General features: G+C 29.9%; 4 protein-coding genes and 1 long non-coding RNA gene across 5 annotated transcripts; 2 read left to right on the top strand and 3 right to left on the bottom strand.

Moving 5' to 3' along the window:
• Positions 1–22: 22 nt before the first annotated feature.
• LOC148227603 (uncharacterized) lies at positions 23–1,847 on the bottom strand. Its single transcript, XM_088201122.1, has 3 exons — positions 1,716–1,847; positions 809–1,185; positions 23–747 (listed from the first exon to the last, which is right to left on the bottom strand). Exons 2-3 carry the CDS (start codon positions 1,173–1,175, stop codon positions 176–178), a joined length of 939 nt encoding a protein of 312 aa, XP_088057248.1. The 5' UTR covers positions 1,176–1,185; positions 1,716–1,847; the 3' UTR covers positions 23–175.
• A 294-nt stretch (positions 1,848–2,141) lies between these two features.
• Positions 2,142–4,186, bottom strand: LOC148227602 (uncharacterized). The gene is made up of 3 exons (XR_015811855.1): positions 4,081–4,186; positions 2,570–2,743; positions 2,142–2,494 (listed from the first exon to the last, which is right to left on the bottom strand). It is a non-coding gene; the product is annotated as an uncharacterized LOC148227602 (long non-coding RNA).
• A 4,155-nt stretch (positions 4,187–8,341) lies between these two features.
• On the top strand, positions 8,342–12,318 carry LOC148227601 (uncharacterized). The gene is made up of 3 exons (XM_088201119.1): positions 8,342–8,780; positions 9,090–10,225; positions 11,692–12,318. Exons 2-3 carry the CDS (start codon positions 9,092–9,094, stop codon positions 11,887–11,889), a joined length of 1,332 nt encoding a protein of 443 aa, XP_088057245.1. The 5' UTR covers positions 8,342–8,780; positions 9,090–9,091; the 3' UTR covers positions 11,890–12,318.
• A 2,157-nt stretch (positions 12,319–14,475) lies between these two features.
• pall (F-box protein pallbearer) lies at positions 14,476–19,386 on the top strand. Its single transcript, XM_088201934.1, has 10 exons — positions 14,476–14,550; positions 14,640–14,732; positions 14,825–14,952; positions 15,016–15,136; positions 15,329–15,554; positions 15,627–15,724; positions 15,795–15,873; positions 18,110–18,193; positions 18,266–18,406; positions 18,469–19,386. Exons 2-10 carry the CDS (start codon positions 14,649–14,651, stop codon positions 18,990–18,992), a joined length of 1,485 nt encoding a protein of 494 aa, XP_088058060.1. The 5' UTR covers positions 14,476–14,550; positions 14,640–14,648; the 3' UTR covers positions 18,993–19,386.
• Positions 19,387–19,472: 86 nt separating this feature from the next.
• On the bottom strand, positions 19,473–20,263 carry ghi (ghiberti). Its single transcript, XM_088202347.1, has 2 exons — positions 20,045–20,263; positions 19,473–19,754 (listed from the first exon to the last, which is right to left on the bottom strand). The coding sequence occupies exons 1-2, from the start codon at positions 20,160–20,162 to the stop codon at positions 19,624–19,626; spliced, it is 249 nt and encodes an 82-aa protein (XP_088058473.1). The 5' UTR covers positions 20,163–20,263; the 3' UTR covers positions 19,473–19,623.
• Positions 20,264–20,780: the final 517 nt, after the last annotated feature.

Raw genomic sequence — 20,780 nt, 5'->3', positions numbered from 1 at the left:
TACAAAATAAAATACCTTGCAGTTTGATAAATAGATGTCTCTAAATTTCTGTATTTTATCGACTCACAAATAATACTACATACATTTAATGTTACTTTTATAAAGCACAATATATTCATATAAAATACTCAGTTTTTAATAAGTATTATTACATAAAACTTAATTATATACATTATTAATATTTCAACTGAGGCATATACTTACTACTAATGAAAGGGTTTACCTTATACATACTAGAAACTGTATCTATACGATTAAATGTGAACCAATGAATCCCTGGCAAAGTTTCTAAGCAGTATTGTACTTCCCGCACCATATTTTTTACATATTCAATCATAGCTTCTAGGAACTTAACGTTATTATTTTTCAAATCTTTAACATTATCCATGAAATTTTCTGGTATTGCTACCTTGGTTATATCTTTCATACGAAGCATACACTCAAACGATGGGAATATGCAAAATCCAGGAATAATTGGTATCGTTATTTCATACGTTTTACAAAGCTGAACGAACGATACAAGCTTTTCTGGTCCGAAAAAGTATTGGGTGATGATAAAATCAGCGCCAGCGTCAACTTTTTGCTTCAAGTGCTCAAAGTAAATTTTTGTATCTGAGCAATTGGGATGAATATCAGGAAAGCCTGCAACTCCAATGCAGAAATAGTCTTCAAACTGATCCTTAATAAACCATATCATTTGGTGTACGTATTTGAAATACTCGTCGTCATTGTTTGCTTTAACTTCATCTATAAAAATATATATATATATATATACACTACTAGTTATAATATATGATGTAAAACTTACCTCCTTTTACCAAAAATATGTTTTTAATAGAGTTCTTTTGACACTCATCAAGAACAATTTTCAACATATTCTTAGTCATGTTGCCACCGTTAATGTGTAATAAAACGATATCTCCTTTTTCCACCAATTCCTTAGCAAATTTAATAGGAGGAATACTGCTCACATTTTCTCGTGTAACTTTATCATCGTATGGAAGTTTCCAAACGACAGAGAAGAATGAATGTGGAGTTTCGGTAAAACAAAAGTGCTCGTCGAATTCTATTCTCGTTGAATGACAGTTTTTAGTTGGACAAAGTTCAAAGGAAGTAAATTTAATGTTCAACTCTTGGTTTTTCTTAATAAAATCCTTTATTTTTATTTGCGTCATTTTGCCAAACCTGAAATACAAAACAAAACGTATTGTTATTAAAAACTGCTTTCGCTTACACAAAATCTCAGGAATTGGGTATGTTGTATAATATTTGTATAACTAAAAGTTTTTGTAATTTTGACTTGTAACATATGGCATAAATTCACTGATAGAACTAGTCATAGTGTTATGCATATGCCTTTATGCTTTTGAGTATATATACATATCCATTATGTTGCATATTCTTTAAAATTTCACGACATCAACAAGTATAAATGGACGAAATTAAATTGATGGGGCCTATTTAGATCTCTTTATATCTCATTATCAGTAACACTGACGTGACGGATTCTTTCGTGTGGCAACCCTGGGCGGGCTCGCAACGGTTTTTTCACTTGTTTTAAACGACTTTAATCATCAATAAAAACATTACTGCAGCGGCTCAATCTGTGTCTAATTGCCACCCGTCACCATCCCGTCGCTAAAAAATTATTCATTTCTGAAGTTAAGTTTTGGCTTTCGTTATATTTTATAGTGTGAAAACAAAATATTATATACTTTTTTCTTTGTCGTATCTCTTGAATCTGGTTTAGAACTCCTGACCACAGCAGAGCGCGTAAATCCACATTAGCGCCTTTTTGCGGCAGCTTCACATATGTTAAGGCGGCAGAATCGTTAGGAGATGGCTTTAACGATTTCGCAGTGACGCAAGTGTCTGTTTGTGTATGTAGAGAAGAGACGCGTGAAATCGGTACGTAGCGAACTTAGCGAGCCTTAGTTTGGTGGCGAAGTATATCCATTAGGGCGACAGAATCGGGAGTAGAAGCGATACTGATTTCACAGTGACGCAAACGTCTGTGCATATGTATATGTGGCAGCGCTACTCAAATAGTGGTCCGTGAACCAACGCCAGTTCGCAAAATTAAGTAAAGGCAAATAAATAATAAAAAACATAAAATATTTTAGAAAAACATATGAATTCAATTTTAATCACAGAATCGTCTGTAACTGTTTGTCTTTATTCGCGATAGTCTAAATTCAGGTGAACATCAAAGATGCTACTAAATCGAAGAGTTCGTATTAGTAAATCGAGTTTGAATTTGACGTCAGCATATCAATACGCTCTCTAATCGTAATGTTGTAGCTCAGGAGTCTCAAACTAAGATCGGTGTACGGCAAAAATCAGATGTTCAATGGTTGATAATCAGCTGACTCTAGGGGTCGGTCGGTGATGGGATTAAATTAATCACTCAACAGCCGTCTAGTTCGTCAGTCCAGAAATAAGTGTAATTAACTTAATACATATTGCCATCAATATACAGCTGCAATGAGTTAAGCTAAAATTAATAAAAAAAAAAGCGAAGGCTGTTATTAAATTAATCGCGTGACTGAGGAAGATTTAACCCTTTTACCATTTTTAAATTTGTTAATATGTGAGGGGGCACATATTCATGTCATATTTAAAAAAATATTATAGTTCAGTAAAATCAAGTGATTTACATCTAAATTACGCTAAAGAATCATAGTATTAGGCTCAAAGTTTTATGGTGCCCTATAAATACTGTCGATTTTCTTTAATACCGCTGCTAAAAAAAAACATAAAATAATGTAAAAAAAATATAGCGTAACACCAAGCTTATCCTCATCAAAAATTTGATTATTTATTGTATAAATTTACCCTAGTTTACTGATTAACCTTGTAAAATATAGCTTTATAATTTTATTTTAAAGTTGTTGTTTTTAAAATTAACACAGTTATGTATACATTTTACAATTTATTATTGGTCTATTTAATTCCAAACTAGTGCACGAAAATGTGATTGGTCGGTTGCCGTAAGGAGCGGTACCGGTATGTGTACAGGGCGATATTATTGTTTTTTGTTCGCGAGGTTCGATTGTCGAGATTTTTATCTTATCACCCCTTTCTCTATTGTTATAGTTATCTATTTTTCGTATATCAACATCCGTAGCAACGAATCTACTGTTTTTTTTAATTTTGTGATAGTAATCTTGATATAGGCAAACGTATAGAGGTCAGTTACACTGATTTTGAAAAGGCTTTTGATAAAGTTTGTCATGCCTTAATTTTAAAAAACGGATAGATTTGGGTTTTCACATGATTATTTTTTTAAATTTTGTTATGTTTATAAAGATATAATTAAAATTATTCATAATTCCTAATTTCAAATATTCCTAAGGCAGATACCTCTGAAGATTGTTGAAAACTTCAATTTAAAGTTTATAAACTATGTCCGTGAGAATCAAAAGATATTATGTCTTCTGTGAAATGAGTAATCTTGATCTTCGATACCTGTTCGGTGGAGATATTTGGCCCGACCATTATCTTTTTTCAAGTATGGTCATGTTTTTGTATATATGCAAGTACTTTAGGACCGGATTCGTATAATAGTTCGAATATATATCGTTTCCTATAAACTGTCAGGGATACAAATCAATTGGTTTTATGACTCTTTTAGCGAGTCTTTAATTTTGATGCAACGATTATGGATGGTCCCGACATATTGTCAGGCAAATATTTTTTAAACGCACTATTAAGCATTATAAAAAAACTGTAGTTTATAAAATGTAAATGTTTATATTATAAAATACTAATATGGATATTTTTATTGTAAAAGTAAACAATTAGAAATATAGTTCTCGTGCAATATGTTTCATATAAAATAAATTATAATGAACTTAAGTTTAAAATAAATTATAACGGTGTGTATATTGTTTTGCCATTCATGCGTCATATTATTTTAATCCAATTAAACTTCCACTTGACCAAAAACACAAATACGTTTAGAAACGGAAGTAGAGATTGTTCTAAACTCGTATCAATTAGAAAGTCACTCAACGGGTAGGTAAGGAACATGTGAAATATAAAATATAAATACATTTCCATACATTTTTTGCAACTAACCTGCAATCTCGAGTCAGTTTCAAAATTATAATGGCACGAATATAATATACTTTTATAGGCAATTAAATTAAAAGCGACGATCGTTCGCGGAGGCTGAGACATATATGAGCTATAACGTTAAAAACTCAATGACCCATTCGTGATAAGTAACAGACTTATAAATCATTAAGATAATATAATCACTTTCATTGTTAGGGTCATTGTTGTTTCATTTGTGAAATTCCCTCCGCACAGTTTCCAAGTGCTTATTAAATGATTTGGCTCTCATTGGAACACCCAGAATATATTTTTTAATACGTGCGATAAATTATAATTTAATAAACTTTCTCGTGGGAAATAAAATATAATATGTATAGCAACGATGAGGAGCAAAACCGATGTTTATATTCAAATGAGGCTTTTGATGAATCTGAATCGGAGAACATGGGACCAAATTTCACTTTGGATGACGATTGAACGTCGAAATCGTTTGGTTATTAATTGATGTTTGTGATGGTTTGTCGACGGTTGAATTTCGCATCATTCAAACTAATGATATGATATGAAATATTAATCACATCAGCCATTTAATTCTTAAGTATCCTTACAAATTATAAATTGAATGTTTTACTACAGTATTATTATTTTATAATATATATAAAATATATATTTATTCTATACAGTATATTTTCGTTGCTTTGACATGAGATTATATAATATAATACAGATCCTAACTTCTCAGCTCAATTCTATATGGTTTTAATCAATACTAATAAATTAAAACTAACAGAATATAATTGTAATAATATCACATTAAAATAAAATTAATCAGGCAGCTATGTATATTTATTTTATTTTATCTTGGGAATTTTTTATTTTATTATTAAGTATTATGACAATTGTATTATCTCTAGCATTCGAAATTTAGAAAGGGATTAGAATCGTGAAAATTTCCGTGAAATCATCATGTATTTTGCTGTGAATTGTGATGACGTTTAATACTATTTACGATGACATACATACATAAGTTTTCGTATTCACTATAACTATCTTTCCAATTAAGAAAGAGTTGCAAGAAGATAATATTTAAAAAAAATAATACGGTTAGGTAATATATGATTTTAATATATTTATGCAATAGGTTTATAACTATTATGCTAGCTATTGTATACATACAATATATTTGAAAGACTTCTTCAACCATAATGTTATTTCAACCCTTTTTTATTAAAAAATATAGTTTATTAACGTATGTAGTTAAACTATAATATACTTTACCTATTTTATAGATTATTTTAATTTCTAACCATTTTTTATAAAATGAAATATATGGTGTGTAATAATCATTTGAAAGTGTTTTTCGTTATTATCTATGAAAATATAAAAATTAATTATCAATAAAGCATAATTTAGGGTAAAAAAATAGTTTTTCTTTCCTTTAAATTTTTGGGCTGAAATACCCTAATAATATTAATATTTTTTTTTAAATTCACCTAATAACTGACAATTAATAACAGCATAATAATATACAATATTTATCTTGCTGTCCTAAATAAATAAAAGTATACACATTACCTTTTAAATAATATTGTAAATCAATAAAAAAAAACTTTTTTTATTACGGATAACATATACTAGCAATTAAACTAAAATACAATTACACAAATATATATTATACAATTAAAAGGAAATAAAACGATTAACCTTTTCCGGTCGATTCTGACTATGTTCTGTGCACGCCACGTCACTAATTAATCGTGCATTTTTCATTGCATCATCGTCTATAATGATTTAATAGCTTTTGCTTTCTTTATCGGTTAACTTGATATTCCTTCTGAGGTCTGATATAATATTACATAAAAGACCCTCTGAGGTCAGATGAGTAACTGTTACAACTTTCTCGAGAAAAATGCATATAAAACAAACTCCCATATGCGTAAGTCAGATCTAGAATTGCGTGCGAAAAATTCTAGCTTTACGACCCACCTTGACAATGGCATTGAATTAGTGGTGAGTTCTGAACCTTGGCAATGTGAATTCACATCTTTCACTATCTAGCCGCCGGCTCTAGGAACCGGTTGAGAATTTACTCTCGCATCAGGAGGAAACCATGCACGCTTCTCAAAGTTTACAGTAGAAGATCAGTATTTAATTAAATGATAAGCTAATGTAATTTTATTATTAAATAATATTTTTAAAGCTCTATATACATATAACGTAAATAAATGCTCAATCTTAGATATATTGAAAAGAAAAAAATATTTACAGCATATTTTTATTATTGCTTATAATATTTATTTAATACGTTAAAAGCTAAGTTTGATTAAACGTAAAGATATCTGAGAAATGTTACACCGAATCCGTGAAATAGGCAAAAAAATGCCGAATTCATGAAAAGTGCAAGGCCGTTGATTTATTCATGAATTAGGCAAATTATCTGCCGAATTCGTGAATTTTGCAAGAATTGTTTTGCTTATTTCGTGCATTGAGCAATGTATAATAGATAGTAGCGCTTCGGTGGTATTTTTCGTAAGTAGACTAAATGTCATTTGATTATGTAAAAGTAAATCAATCATTAACTACAGTAATGTTTATCTTAATTTAGGATGCCAAAAAAGCCTAGAACTATAAATATGACGACATACCAATTTTATTAACAGGTATATTCATGATTTATATAGTAAATGTATGGCCGATTTTTAATCTCTTATGGTGTAACTGTTTGACAGGTTATGTACGACAGTAGCGCTCCGGTGGTGTTTTTTGTAACTAGACCAAATTTCATTTTATTATATAAAAATAAATTAATAATTTACTAGAATGATGTGCTTCTTCATTTATAATGCCAAAAAAGTCTATAACTATAAATATTATGACGCAAAAGTTTTATTAACAGGTATTTTGGACAGGTTGGGTGTGAGCGAGCGTTGGTTAGAATGTAAAGACCCCATTATTTGCTGCAGAAAGTTATTCATGGGGTGTTCACTGCTTTAAACAACGCTCGCTCGTTATCACTCGCTTGCACATAACTTGTCCGATAGTTACACGAAAAGTTTGTTATGGTTAATAATTATTGTATTTCAATAAATGTCCTTCGTACAATATTCCCTTGGCCCTTAAATTATCTCTATTTCTGGTAATAAATCTATGTACATCTTTATTTTTTATTAAATATTTATTAAAATACTCTGGTAATATATTATTTTCTAACTTTAATAGAAATACTAAAACATTCATCTTCCATATTTATTGAATATCCAACCATTCCAAACTTTCAATGATACTTCTACAACAAGTAAATCTATATTTATTGAAAACTACTCTCATTACCCTATTTTGTATTTTTGCAACATCGTCTTATCTAATTGATTAAACACATTTATATAATATGGTTGGTTGCACACTAATTGAAATGGGACAATATAATACTTTTGTAGGTTATTTTGTTTGTATTTATACGTTACATAGTATCCCTTAACATTATCCCAGATAATATACCTATTTTTTTATTTTTTTTGGATTATGTACAATGTTCCTTTAAGCTTTTTTCACTAAAATGACTATTTATACAATAGAGATATCTATAAATATTTTTATATTATTATCTAACTTATTTTTATAAGTTATAGTTTAGGCACATTCTTTTTAACCATCTTTCTATTATACTTAATTCGTTACCTACAACTTATTTAACACTACCGCCTATGCAATAAATTAAAGTGCCGTCTGCAAATAGGCATATTTCACATTTTCTGTATTATTAATTATATCATTAATACATATTATAAACAACAATGGTCCTGACTTGAACCTCTGTTGTACACCGCGAGATATTATTTTTTCTTTAGAATAAACATAATTTATTTTATCTTTGCTTTCTCTCTTTTAAATAACTATCAAACCATCTTAAAACTATTTCACCTATAATCTTTAAGTTCTGTCTATAATCTCTTTAAAATTTCTTAAACATTATACTTATTATATCTATTGTTTCTCTTAAAATCTAATAAAACTGCTCCTATTTGTTATCGCTTATCACTACTTATAATGCAGTCTATGTGTATTGTTTTTCTCTGAATTCCGATTATTTACACAGAATACTTTAATTGTTTGATTACTACTTTTTCAATCAGCTTTTCCATAAAAGAAAACGTATTTAACATAGATCTCATTTTCACAACTTTTTACTATTTTTTATTTTAGGTATTGGTATAATAATAGTAACCTTTAAATTATCAGGTATTTCTTTATTTACTAAATAAGGTAATGTAGTACGTAGTACTTCCCATATTTTTTAAATTATATTTACATCCAATGCATAAGTATTGGTTCCTTTTTTCATAAAAATCTATATAATATCACTGACTGTTCTACATAATATTTTTATTACAACTACACTGAAGTAAATTTTGCATCCTTCGTTCCTTGAATATTACATAAAGGCATTTGAGGCAAACAAAAAGATCGATAATATTATAATAACAATTATAATGTAGCTGGTTGGTTATAATATATGTAACGCTATGCTGTAAATAAAATCATATATTATTTTTATTACGAAAAATTAATAGAAGAGTATATTTTGAGAAGCGCAGGTGAGTTGCGTACGAGAATAAATATACAAATATGGCTCTTCCGAACGAAAGTGAAATAGTTGTAGTTTACACATTGAACAGTTAACTTCCTCCACAAGTTCATCCAAGATTTATTACACCGAACCGGTAAGCTTTCAATTTTTGGCATTAAAACACTAACACTTATACACATAATTAAACTATAAATATTTTGAATATTGAAAAATTTACACATTTTATTGAAAATAATTTAATTAATTAATTTGGCAAACGATTTCTATATTGGCAAATAAATTTTCTGAACGTCTATTTGAACGTAAAAGCGCTTCGTGACACATGACAAAATAAACCGAGATTTATCCATAAAAGTAAACAATCTTGTCTTATAAAATATATCGCAAACATCTCTCTTTAACTTTACACTTTAGTATGATTTTAATCATCTTTTGTTTTCAGATATGTCTGCTCCGACGATCCTAATGGGGCTTTTGGCTTGTGGCTTGTGCACTTTGGGAGCACACGTTCCTATGAAACCCGTACACGAAAGGGTACACGATAATATTGCTAATTTTGGCAATCCCTTGGCCGGTAGTTCTCAGAGAGAATTACGCCAAAGAGCTCAAGCTCACGTTCAGAACCAACAGAACAGGTTCAACGCCGAGAAGTTCAGACAGCAAAAGGCTATGGCCCAGAGGAGTCAGACGCACGGAGGCGAAACCATGGACAGTTATGTGAAAGCTTATCAAGAGCAGCAAGACGGCTACCAGAGAGAGCTCGAAAAGAAGCAGAGCAAAGGATTGAACGGACTTAACAGCGGCAACAATTATGAGTCACAAAAGAACGGGAGCAGGAGCTTGAAAGACTTTCCAAATGCACAATGGTGGAACTCGAAACAAATTCGTAACAAAAGAGTTCACAATGAGCGCGATTTAGTCGGCACTGTTTACGATTACAACAATTACGGTAGATTAGCGCAATCCGCACCGGAAGCTGTCTACGCTGTGAATCCGTATTACGATTATGGATTCACTCCTATAACTCAACAAACGCCCAAAGCCAACAAGTACTATTCGACGCCAATCCAATACAACAGATACAACACAGAAGTCGATTCTCTATCTGCTCTCATCGGGAAAGAACCGAAAGATCAACTGAAGGGATTCAATCAACTGTTGAAAGTTAGCGGAGTCGAACAAAAAGTCACTTATCAAGACTTGAGCAACTCGCACGTGAACATCAAAAGCTCTATTCTAGACGAACCGACAATTCAAGATATCAGCAAGAAGTATGATTACGTCTCTCCTTACGCAAGTGCAGGCGCAGCATCTTACGGATACGCATATCAAGATACTAATCTCTTCCTCCCCAAAGTTAAAGATCACACTCCGATCATAGAACACGTTCAGGATGTCCCAAATACAAGGAAGCCCGCAAGCTTAGCTACGGTTACATATTATCATCCTCCAGCAACTCCAGCTCCAACGACACACGCTTCCAATTACTACAAAGTGGAAGTAGCAAACCATGTAGTGCAAGACCACTCCAACTCGGGCTACCAGTATCTCAATAAGCACGAATCTGAACACGACAACGTGAGTATAAATTACAAGAAAATAATTAGGATAAAGCGCGACTTAACGAATTCAACGGAAAATATTAAGCTAGAGACCGATATTTTCATAACGGCTAAAGATTATATCAATAATGTAACGGATCTTGAATATTATTATTACGATGATGATTCTAATGAGACCAATTCTGATTTTTACGATCTTGATGACGAAGCAGTTTACAATACAACTAAAGGGGAAAGTCTCATTAATGCGACTAATCAAACGATCTTAGGCACAAATTTTATTAATAATACAAATCCGCATTTTGAAGCTCTCACTAATTTCAGAAGAAAACGAAAGCCATCTTTATATAGGGTTTATAGGGGAGTTAAAACTCGCGTTTTAAGGCCAAAACCGTGGCGGTTTCGCAAGTATTTAGTGAAAAAACCTAAAAGAGGATTCCATGGATTTAGATTAGAAAATAGTCAAATTTTTAGACAAAATAGGCCGATCCCATCTCGCGATTATGCAGAAGCTGGTAATGAGTATGAAGAGGAAGAGCGCGATTATGGCGATGATTATGATTACGATCACGATCATCTGAGCGCCGGCGATGAAGTTAGAAATCGTTACGCGCCGAGTTACGCATATGACGATTACGATTATGAATCGCCGCGATTTAGAAATAGGTATAAAAATAGATACCCCCAATATGATTCTTCAGAAGATGACGAAGAAGAATTAGAAGCCTATACAATTTTAAATGTAAATAAAAATAGGTATAAAAATCATAATTATAATAATTTTAATAAAAACTACGGGGGGAATTATAGAAATAGGTTTAAAAATTCATTTGGAGGACATGGTCAAAAATATCGTGGTTATGGCCAAAGATATAGGAGTGAAAGAGGAGACTTGAATGACGAAGATGACTTTTTAGATATGTGGGAATCGTTAGCTAAAACGCGCGATGAAGATTCAGAATATTATGATGAAGATGGAATTAACGAACGAAAGCATTTTGGGAAGCATAAAAAGAAGAAACAGCACAAAAGGCGACCGATAAAAAAAGGAAGGTCACCGCAAGAAAAAACTCGGCACATACAACATTTACAGCATAATATACAAAAATTAAACCATAAATTGCAAGATCTTTAATTTTGTGTTAAAATTCGTTGATTTTCAATATAAAGAGTAATGAAATACATAATGGCGGTCAAATGTCAAAATCAAACGTCAAATGTAATTGATAATTGTTGCCAGTAATAAATGTTACTATAATATATATTTAAAAAAAATAATGTATAAATAGATGTTAATTTAAAAAATATTTATATTTAAAATTGTGAAATTTACATATTAATATATTTAAAGCATAGTTTATATTACATCATCATTAATTTTAATTTTATTAATGTAAAACATATATTTAATAAAACACGTTTTAATCATATCATTTATTGTTTTATAATGTACATTTACATGGTTTTCTTATTTATTTTCAGTTACATTACGCAGCTCAATACGAATTTGGATACAGAGTCAAGGATCACCACACAGGAAACGACTTTGGCCATCAGGAGCACTCTGATGGAGAATCAGCAAAGGGGAGCTACCACGTACTCTTACCAGACGGAAGACTCCAGCACGTCGATTACGTAGCAGGACCTTCAGGTTACCACGCAAATGTGTCATATCAATAACTAAAAAAACACAAATTTTTAACGATAGGATACAAACAATATTATTACACAAAGCACCTAATTTAGTTGATCATGAATAGCTGGTAAAGCACGTGATGACTCTCTAGCATCTCGTAATGGACTGATGGCGGTGACTAGAAGGCCAATGCCACACAAAAATATCTCTCAATTTTATTTTTTAACCATGTGCCATGACATAAAAAAATACTTTCTATAGGGCACTTCATTACCCGCTAACAAATGATAGAAATCTTGAACGACAGAGTTTAATTAAAAACACGATGAAAAATCACAGACAGTGACGATGTATTTTTTCATTATTATATCTAATGCAAAATCTTATTTCACCGTATAAATATAATTTTCAATAATTTATGGTGAAGTCATCTTTAATTAACGATGCACCACCAAATTTGTAAAAAAAATAAATAATAATAATCTCTCTTTCCTTAAGCCTCTTATAAAAATATTCTCGCTGACCCTGATTTCTCTGTCGAATGTGTTTTTATCGCCGATACGTTATTGATCTATGCATATGTCAATTATGAGAGAGAGCTTTCACTCGAAAAATAATTAAAGAGGTCCACGTGCGCTTTTATTATGTATGCAAGAGCCGAAAAGATGTTCAATAAAAAAGAGAGTATAAAAAGTGAAACTGGTTGATTATGTACGCAGATAAGAAAAATCGCTCATCATTTCGTTGAATGCTATTATGGTATGATAATTTATTTTATATATACTTATTACATTATCATCAAATTATGTGCTGCATTTAATTTAAAGTGTGAATTTTATGATCACTACTTAGTTGTACTATGTATGTGTTGTTAATCTTCGTGAAATGCCGATTTTCTCTTTCACTGACATCATGAATTGATGACTATTTACTTTGATAAATCATTAAGAATCTTTTATTGTCTTGTAATTTTTTATCGAATAATTATATTTATTTTATAACGTATTAGAAATCGTGCAATATTTTCTTATTATACGTAGATGTACCAATTTAGAATTAAGGAATTGATTTAATAATGTGTAACTTATTAATGAATGTTTGACTTTTTATATTTGTACCTATATAATTGTACCTTTTAATTTTAATTATTTATAGAAAAGAAGTCGAATTTATGTGCAATATTTTTTACTATTTATTATTGATTTAATAAAATATTATTTAAAAAAAAATATATTATCTTTGCTATATATCTAACCTTATCCCAAACATTAAATAATAACCACGATAGATCTTCAAACACATTTTTAATTTAGGTGTAATAAGGTCTTTCTGAAATAATGTGTACATTTTTGGCATGTGCTCTTAGTACTAAAAAACTATTTAAAAGTACTTTAAATGGTCTAATAAAATACACCATATATAAGTATTATTAGTTTGAGTTTAAATGAATAAAATAGAAAAGTATATTATTTTAAAATAAATATTTACTAAGCAAATGTTCTATGCGGTATAATTTTTTCATTGGAAATATTTTAAAGATATTACTAAAATAAAAATTATGCATAGTCCCATAGACTACGATTGTATCATTTAAACTTCGTTGCATTACATGCACCGAATTTCCGGACCGGACGTCATTTCAGTTTTTTCGATCGTGCCATCGCCATCACAATTTTATTGCTTTTGACGTGAATTTTTGACTTCTGAAAAGTGATAATTGTTTTTGCGCCCTTCTATTGACCAAAAGTTTGTACGAATATACTTTGACCAACACTCTTATATCAGAAGTTCGTAATGAAATCGGTAAGGATAACCATCATATTTTTAAAACATAGTGTAATATTCAAGTGTAGACAAACTACCGAATAATATTCGAGATGCGATTTTCCCGCTTATTTTTCCCTAGCAGATAAATTAGCTTAATTTGTGTATTGAACTTAACCTAATGAAATTCTACAAATATAATTAGTTTTAAAATATTTAATAGGTAAAGTTTGGGTTTGAACAGCCAATGGACGTTTCGTAACTGTGAAATTAAGTTTCATAGACATTTTAGAGCAGCATATAATTTCACTAATGTCTATCAGTGAAATTATATTCTCGTTAGTAGAAATATATATCTAGTTAGAATATATTTACACATTCACTGTAACATTTATACATTGTATGTAAATAAATAATGATCATTATGTAAATGTATATGAATATTATTATAATATATATAAAAAAGTTAAAATCATATAATTTTACTAGCACGCAATAAAAACATAGTGACATAAAAAAAATTTATATAGCTTAAATATATGACTCTTAATAGATTCTTATTATATTTATTTATGTGGTTTTTAATTGTATACATTATTATTGATAGATTATAAAATGATAATAGCTTTAAAATATTTTCTACAAATAAAATATTAACATGATTAAAACGTCCATAAGTAATTAAAATAATACCGACATGTTGGGATCGATTTAAACATATTGAATTATTTTAAATTAATTATTATGTTAAAATAGCGTTAAAATAATTAAAATTTAATCTATAAAATTAAAATTTAATATAAATATATTTTTTTCCTTATTAGTCGCCATTTTGTTTGTAGCACGCAAAATGTAGCGTTATGGCCACCATAAAGATTTTTTACGTCGCAACCTGATGCGTTTGACAGTTCTTTATTTACTTATTGGGTCGTACTTTTCAGGTACAAATAAACACAAGAAATACAATATTATGTGTTAACGTAACTATTTCTAGTGTTTATTATGAAGTGCCTACTGTTTATTATTTCAGAGCTGCATTATGAATATTTTAACATTACCAACAGTGATGTTAGAACACATCTTCTCCTTTCTTCCGTACGACCTAATTTCAAAAAACAGAGTTGTAAGTTATTACCGTGCTGATTATATAGATTTAGATGTCACTATCAAAGTTTTGAATGTTATTCTTTGTTATTTCCATACTTTCTCAACCAGGTGTGTAAGGATTTTGACTGCATAGCTCAGCGAATGTTAAACAGAGGCTTTCAACGAATCGAACGGAGGATATCGAGTAATTTGAAAGCTATTAAAGTACAATTACCACGGAGAGAAAGCGAAAGACGGTATATTGATGTTTATATTGTGTTAGAAGTACAGTTTTGTACAATTTTAATTGACGTTTTAAGATTTCACCCTTTGTCGAGGCATTGCGATATACTTACATCTGTCGAGACAAGAATTTCAATGCTCAATATGGCGTATAATCGCTTTATCGAGCAGGGAAAGTGCTGTTTCATTCCAGGAAAGGTAAAATGATTATGTTTGGACTAAAATGTAATACGTTTCATTTATATATTGTCAAAAAAATATCAATAATATGTAACTTTATTGTAACAAAACTAAATTATATTAGGATTTCTTGTTCATAATAGTTTTTTGTTAGAATCTAACAAGAATATTTTATTCATATGCTTACTTAATTTTTATCTGCCTTTGTAGGTTTTGGATGAAATGCTCAACGTAATGGCAATCATTGATATGGCAGATCCTTTACCGATGGCATTTGAAGTATTGCAAGAGCTGCGCGATATTTCCGGAATGGCTATGGAGCATTTTGAAGAAGTCGTCGCACCATTACTGAGGCAAAAAATCGAGGACATCGTCTATGAAGTCCCATCGATGACAGTTCAAAGTTGTAACTTTAACTACACAAACGCAACTAATGGTACTTGTTTTGTACTTACATAGCATTACAAATGTACTTTCATCCTTGATAACTTCAACTTCTTATTAATAGGCAATTCTACAGATATGACGGTGTGGCGAGAAACGATCTTGAGGAACAACAGAGCGATAATAAAGCTTGATAAGCGATGCCGCCTCTTAACCAGAAAAGTATTCATTTATTTAATCTGGTTTATAATATGAAATATATTTTATTAACATACTTTTAATTTCAAATTAGGTAAATGTTTATAAAAGACTGATGACCTATAACAAACGAGTGTTAGCACAAAAGCAATTGGAGCAAGGTTTCAAAATTGGTAAATATAATACATTTTTAAACATAACATGGTCTATAAGTTGCTTTAATAATTAATAACTTGCATTCGCCTGTGTTTATTTTATTTTGTGGCTGTAAATTTACGATAATATGTCTTACGGGTTACTCTTTATAAGCTAACCCGTTGAGGTCACTTTCCGAATGTCGACATAATCATTTTTTATAACATTAATAATAAAGTCGCTGTCAAATTAAGTTCCATAGACATTTTAGAGCAGTATATATTTTCATTACCGCTTATCAGTTAAATTATATTTTTGCTAGTAGAAATATGTATCTGGACTTCACTAGTGAAAGTATAACTTCACTGTAACATCTATACATCGTATGTAAATAATTAGTAATAAGTATATAAATATATATATATATTACTACGTATGGAAAAGTTGAAATCATATAATGCTACTAGAGTCTGTTAGATAAATTATATTTTCACTTTAAAAATATATATCTACCGGTGAGCATGTATTCCGATATAATTGCACTGAAATGACGTGTATAAAAAATATTTTTTCGTTAGATTTATCTGTTTTTTTTAGATTTTCTTTGAGGGATAATCCGAGAATTTCTGGCTTAGAATCAGGGACGTCATTTCAGCTTTTTCCAGGAAGGGGGGACAAAAGCTAATATTTTGATTTTATTAAATGACATTTATTTTTCTGGCTAAATTCAAGGGGGGGGAGGCAACCTTATCATATTCTTTCACTAGCCAGAGTAAATTACGGTTGGTAATTTTTATCCAAGCAATCGAGAAAATATAAGTTTTTTTACCTCAAAAATGTTTTAAAAAAATATGTCGGGGCCGTTGCAGCGGGAACGCTCAGTAACGAGCGTTTCCACTACGACAACGTCGGCATGATTTTATTGCTTTTGCTGTGGATTTTTGACTTCTGAGAAGAGATAATTGTTTTTTTGCGTTCTCCTATTGATAAAAATTCGGTTTAGATGTACTTTATTCGATTCTTACTTATTATAAGTCGTAATATTGTTATAAAAAAGTCTTGGTATGAATGCTAGATAACCAAGCGTTTTCACTGCGGCACGATTTTATTTCTTTTGATGTGGATTCTAAACATAGACCCATTTTAATTTGGCCAAAAAAACGCATGACATTTAATGAAATGCTTTAAATCTTAATTAAATCGATTGTTCCAAAACTAATTATAGAAGTGAACTTCTATTAGAATAATTTGTTTAGGTAAGGTTTGGGTTTAAATATAAAATATTGCTCAATGTAATATTTTTTATTGAATAAAGATTTATTTATTTAATGCTCATTTTTTAATATTTTAATGCACAAATTATTTGTTTTTATGCATACCTACTACAAATAAAATGTTCAATCTATTATTTTTTTTGAACATAGATATATTTATTTAATGCTCATTTTTTATTATTATAATGCATAAACAATATGTTTTATGGAATAAAGTATGTATTTATTTAATGTATATATCTCTTAAAATAATTTCTTTTTAAATTGAACATGCATTGACCGTTGACCTAGAATTCATAGCAAATATTCTGTAAACGTTTTATATTGCTAGAGCTTTCCATTTATGAGTTATTAGTGGGACAGACAAATAGAAAGAAAACATTGAGAATAGATTATTAGTATATTGGGACAGTTATGAGTGAAATAACTGTTCCAAAAGAAAGTGAGAAAGCTTAGCGTCAGTGGCCTTCAATCTTTCATAATAGGAATTTAATAACGTAATAAATTTCAAAAAATTATGTTCAATACAAATATTAATGGTAGTTTTCTGAATGCTACTGGGGAACTGGGTCAATTTTTATTATTCCTTTTGATTTCAAAATGAATGTCTTAATATGCCTTGTACCACAAGAAGATTCATACAACATTATTTTAAAAAATACCTAATTCATCTAAATCAAAAAAAATATTAATCAGGATAGCTCCACACTACATTCGATCTTTATGGATTTTTTTTATTAATAATGACACAATGACACGAAGATCGAAATATCTACACCGTATCTTTTTCGCACAAACACTGACCATACAAAAATTGATGCCTGCAACCAAATGGTTAGTTATAAAACGTTTGGAGTTAAAAAAACTGTCGAAAAATAAACAAGGTTTTTTAAAGTAAAAATAGTTTTTGAACTTTAAATCTCTTAAGCCTTAAAGAGACTTATGGACCAATCTATGTAAGTAAATAATGTGCTACTTTTAATTTTCATTATTATTTCAGCTGAGTTGAGGAAAAAAGTTGACGAATATGAAATCAAATTTAAAGAGCTGTCTTTAGCCAGCGTATTTAAAAAGAGTAATAAAGGTTATATTTTATATTGCCACTATAATATTATTACTATTAATTAAAAATTAAAAGTTTGTTTTTAATTTTTAGAGACAGATATTCACGATATTATAATTTCTAGTCTGCCTCATGCAAAAGATAAAAATACATTGCATAGACTGAAGAACTTTAGCAGTCAAATAAAATTGGATCCTTCTACTTCAAATATCGGTGCTAATAAAGTTCGAAAAGGTATGTCGTTTTCGTTGTTGCTGTTATTAAAATGCTTTTAAATTGTCCGTTAATTATTTTAGGAAGTCCCATCATTAAACCTAGAAGAGCGAGTGTGACTCTTCCTTCGTACAAAGCATCTGACGAAGCTAACGTCGATGCTGTATCTTTATCAGACTGTTCAGATTCACAGGTTGTTGATAAATGTACAGATACATCATACGAAGACTCGTTAAACGCTATTCGTGATCAATTGCATCAAGTATTAGAAGAGCCTTCCAACAAGAGTAAAACTGTAGATAGGAAGCAAAAATCTGAATCGACCTCTAAGAGGTCTACGGTGAAAAGTCCCTGGAAAGATACAGTCGGAGACGGTTCTCCGAAGCCAGGTACATCGAAGAACATAAATGACGATAATGCAAATAAAGGAAGAAAGCGATTGTTTAACGATGAAGACGATCAAAACGATGGATATTCTGGAAGCGGTTTCCAAGCTAAAGTTCAAGTGCTGAGTAAAACTATAATGAAACTGATTGAGACTATTTCGGATAATAGAAATGCAAAGCGAAGACGCGCAAACGCCGATGAAAGCGACCAAGAGGAATAAATTTGAGATTAATATTTGTGTAATCGGCTGATTTTTTACAATTAATGTGTTATGTTTTAGCATTTAAGAAAACCAAATTAAATCTAAGTTAGGTTTATGTAAATTGGAAAGATTTATGGATACGTTGTTTAGTTATTAACCAAAGTTTAATTAGTATTAAACAATTCTCATAATACTCGATGCTTTTTTATATTAAATGTAAAAGTATTAATTTTCATTTTTAAATACATTTATTTATGAATCTAAATGTGATATTAGAATCAGTGCTTATCGATTATATATTTTCCATTATATAGACTTGACATTATTTTTGCAAAATGTAATTCCTATCCGGACCATGACTGATCGTTTTGTATAAATTATAACGAAATAAATAAACTTTATTGAAGAACAACCTTGCGTTTTCACTTTCTACAGAATCTAAAGGACATGAAAAATATGTTTTAACGTTTTTTACTAGTACTGTAGAATAAAATACGGTTTTTCCTTACAAAGTATATTTCAAGCAAACAATAAAACTCATCAAAAATTACATTGTATGGAATATTATTATTAATAGTAATAAATTTTATAATTTAATAAATATAACAAAAGGCGTATTTATCACAATTTAAAAATAAAATCCAATCAGCTACGTAGTTAGTGCATCTTCTATACCATTATCTTGAATTCTTATGAAGTTGATGAATCGTGCAACTCCACCGATGAGTACCGAGTAATTGATGAACCAGAGACTCAAGAATCCCAACATAATGATTATTTCTACATACGTTTTAAGGAATAAAATTAACAATAACGTTCAATGACTTATATAATACAATACATTAATCATAAATAATATAACTTCATCAAAATGACCTTGAACATGTAATATAAAACACTGGTACTAAAAATTTAATTAGGTCATTTCGAAGTAAAGTTATATTATTATAGTAATAAATAATTATAATATATACATATATTAAAATATTAAATAAATAACTCGAGCAAATCAGTCGATATCGCTTGTCAGGAAAGAAGATTATTGAACATTTTTTTGGTCAAAAGGATACGGATGACGACCCTCTCCCAAGGCTCCACCATATACAACTCAGTGACGAGCGTATATCTCAGATACCAGTATTTTAAAAATCCAATTAATCTCAAAAATACGTTCGAATTCTTTTCCATATTTGGTGGATTTCAAGAGTTGGACTTTAAAGTGAAACACAACCAGACACACCCTACAGCTCGTCGCACACTGACTCAATCGAGTTTGACAGCTACGTAGATCAATGCTGCCAGAAGTAAAAAACATTTTTTAACAAAAATAATTTAAAATATTAATAAGCAATAAAAAAATGACAATGATTCTCAAATTTATTAAAAATAATGAAGCGACGTTTTCATAATATATTAAAAAAAGTTATTTATTAAGTTATGAATTTAGAGCATTCGCTTTAAAAGGGTTCAGTGGACATTGCTCACAAAGCAACTGCCCACATGAATAACATTACGCAAGAATAAAGTGCGAGTCCCCTGACCTCCTTCCAGACTTATGTAACGAATACAAAATGTATTCAATAATATATATAATACACTAATATAGTAACATTTAACATTGACATCATCATCAGGAATTTTTTATTCAGTATTCTAGCATTTCGAAACTTCCTATTCACAATTTTCTTACTTTTACAAGTATTTGTAAGAGAGATGATGTTCATACATGTTGCAACTAAAACAGAGTTCAGGAATGTCTATATATTTATTTAATTTCCTTCTCATGACATATTTAAACTTATGAAT

This window comes from Plectrocnemia conspersa, unplaced genomic scaffold, assembly GCF_051122295.1.
Source record: "Plectrocnemia conspersa isolate PC_06_02 unplaced genomic scaffold, ASM5112229v1 ptg000013l, whole genome shotgun sequence".
Classification (NCBI taxonomy): domain Eukaryota; kingdom Metazoa; phylum Arthropoda; class Insecta; order Trichoptera; family Polycentropodidae; genus Plectrocnemia; species Plectrocnemia conspersa.
This window is presented reverse-complemented; position numbering and strand designations above follow the sequence as displayed.

Bases quoted from the DNA above. Each gene is read 5' to 3' on its own strand.
- LOC148227601 (XM_088201119.1), top strand. From the start codon at position 9,092: ATGTCTGCTCCGACGATCCTAATGGGGCTTTTGGCTTGTGGCTTGTGC. The intron at 10,226-11,691 runs GTGAGTATAAAT...ATTTATTTTCAG, and splicing joins ACGAATCTGAACACGACAAC to TTACATTACGCAGCTCAATA.
- ghi (XM_088202347.1), bottom strand. From the start codon at position 20,162: ATGGAAAAGAATTCGAACGTATTTTTGAGATTAATTGGATTTTTAAAA. The intron at 19,755-20,044 runs GTATCCTTTTGA...AAACGTATGTAG, and splicing joins TTGGGAGAGGGTCGTCATCC to AAATAATCATTATGTTGGGA.
- pall (XM_088201934.1), top strand. From the start codon at position 14,649: ATGAATATTTTAACATTACCAACAGTGATGTTAGAACACATCTTCTCC. The intron at 14,733-14,824 runs GTAAGTTATTAC...TTTCTCAACCAG, and splicing joins TAATTTCAAAAAACAGAGTT to GTGTGTAAGGATTTTGACTG. The intron at 14,953-15,015 runs GTATATTGATGT...TGACGTTTTAAG, and splicing joins CGGAGAGAAAGCGAAAGACG to ATTTCACCCTTTGTCGAGGC.
- LOC148227603 (XM_088201122.1), bottom strand. From the start codon at position 1,175: ATGACGCAAATAAAAATAAAGGATTTTATTAAGAAAAACCAAGAGTTG. The intron at 748-808 runs GTAAGTTTTACA...ATATTTTTATAG, and splicing joins CATATTTTTGGTAAAAGGAG to ATGAAGTTAAAGCAAACAAT.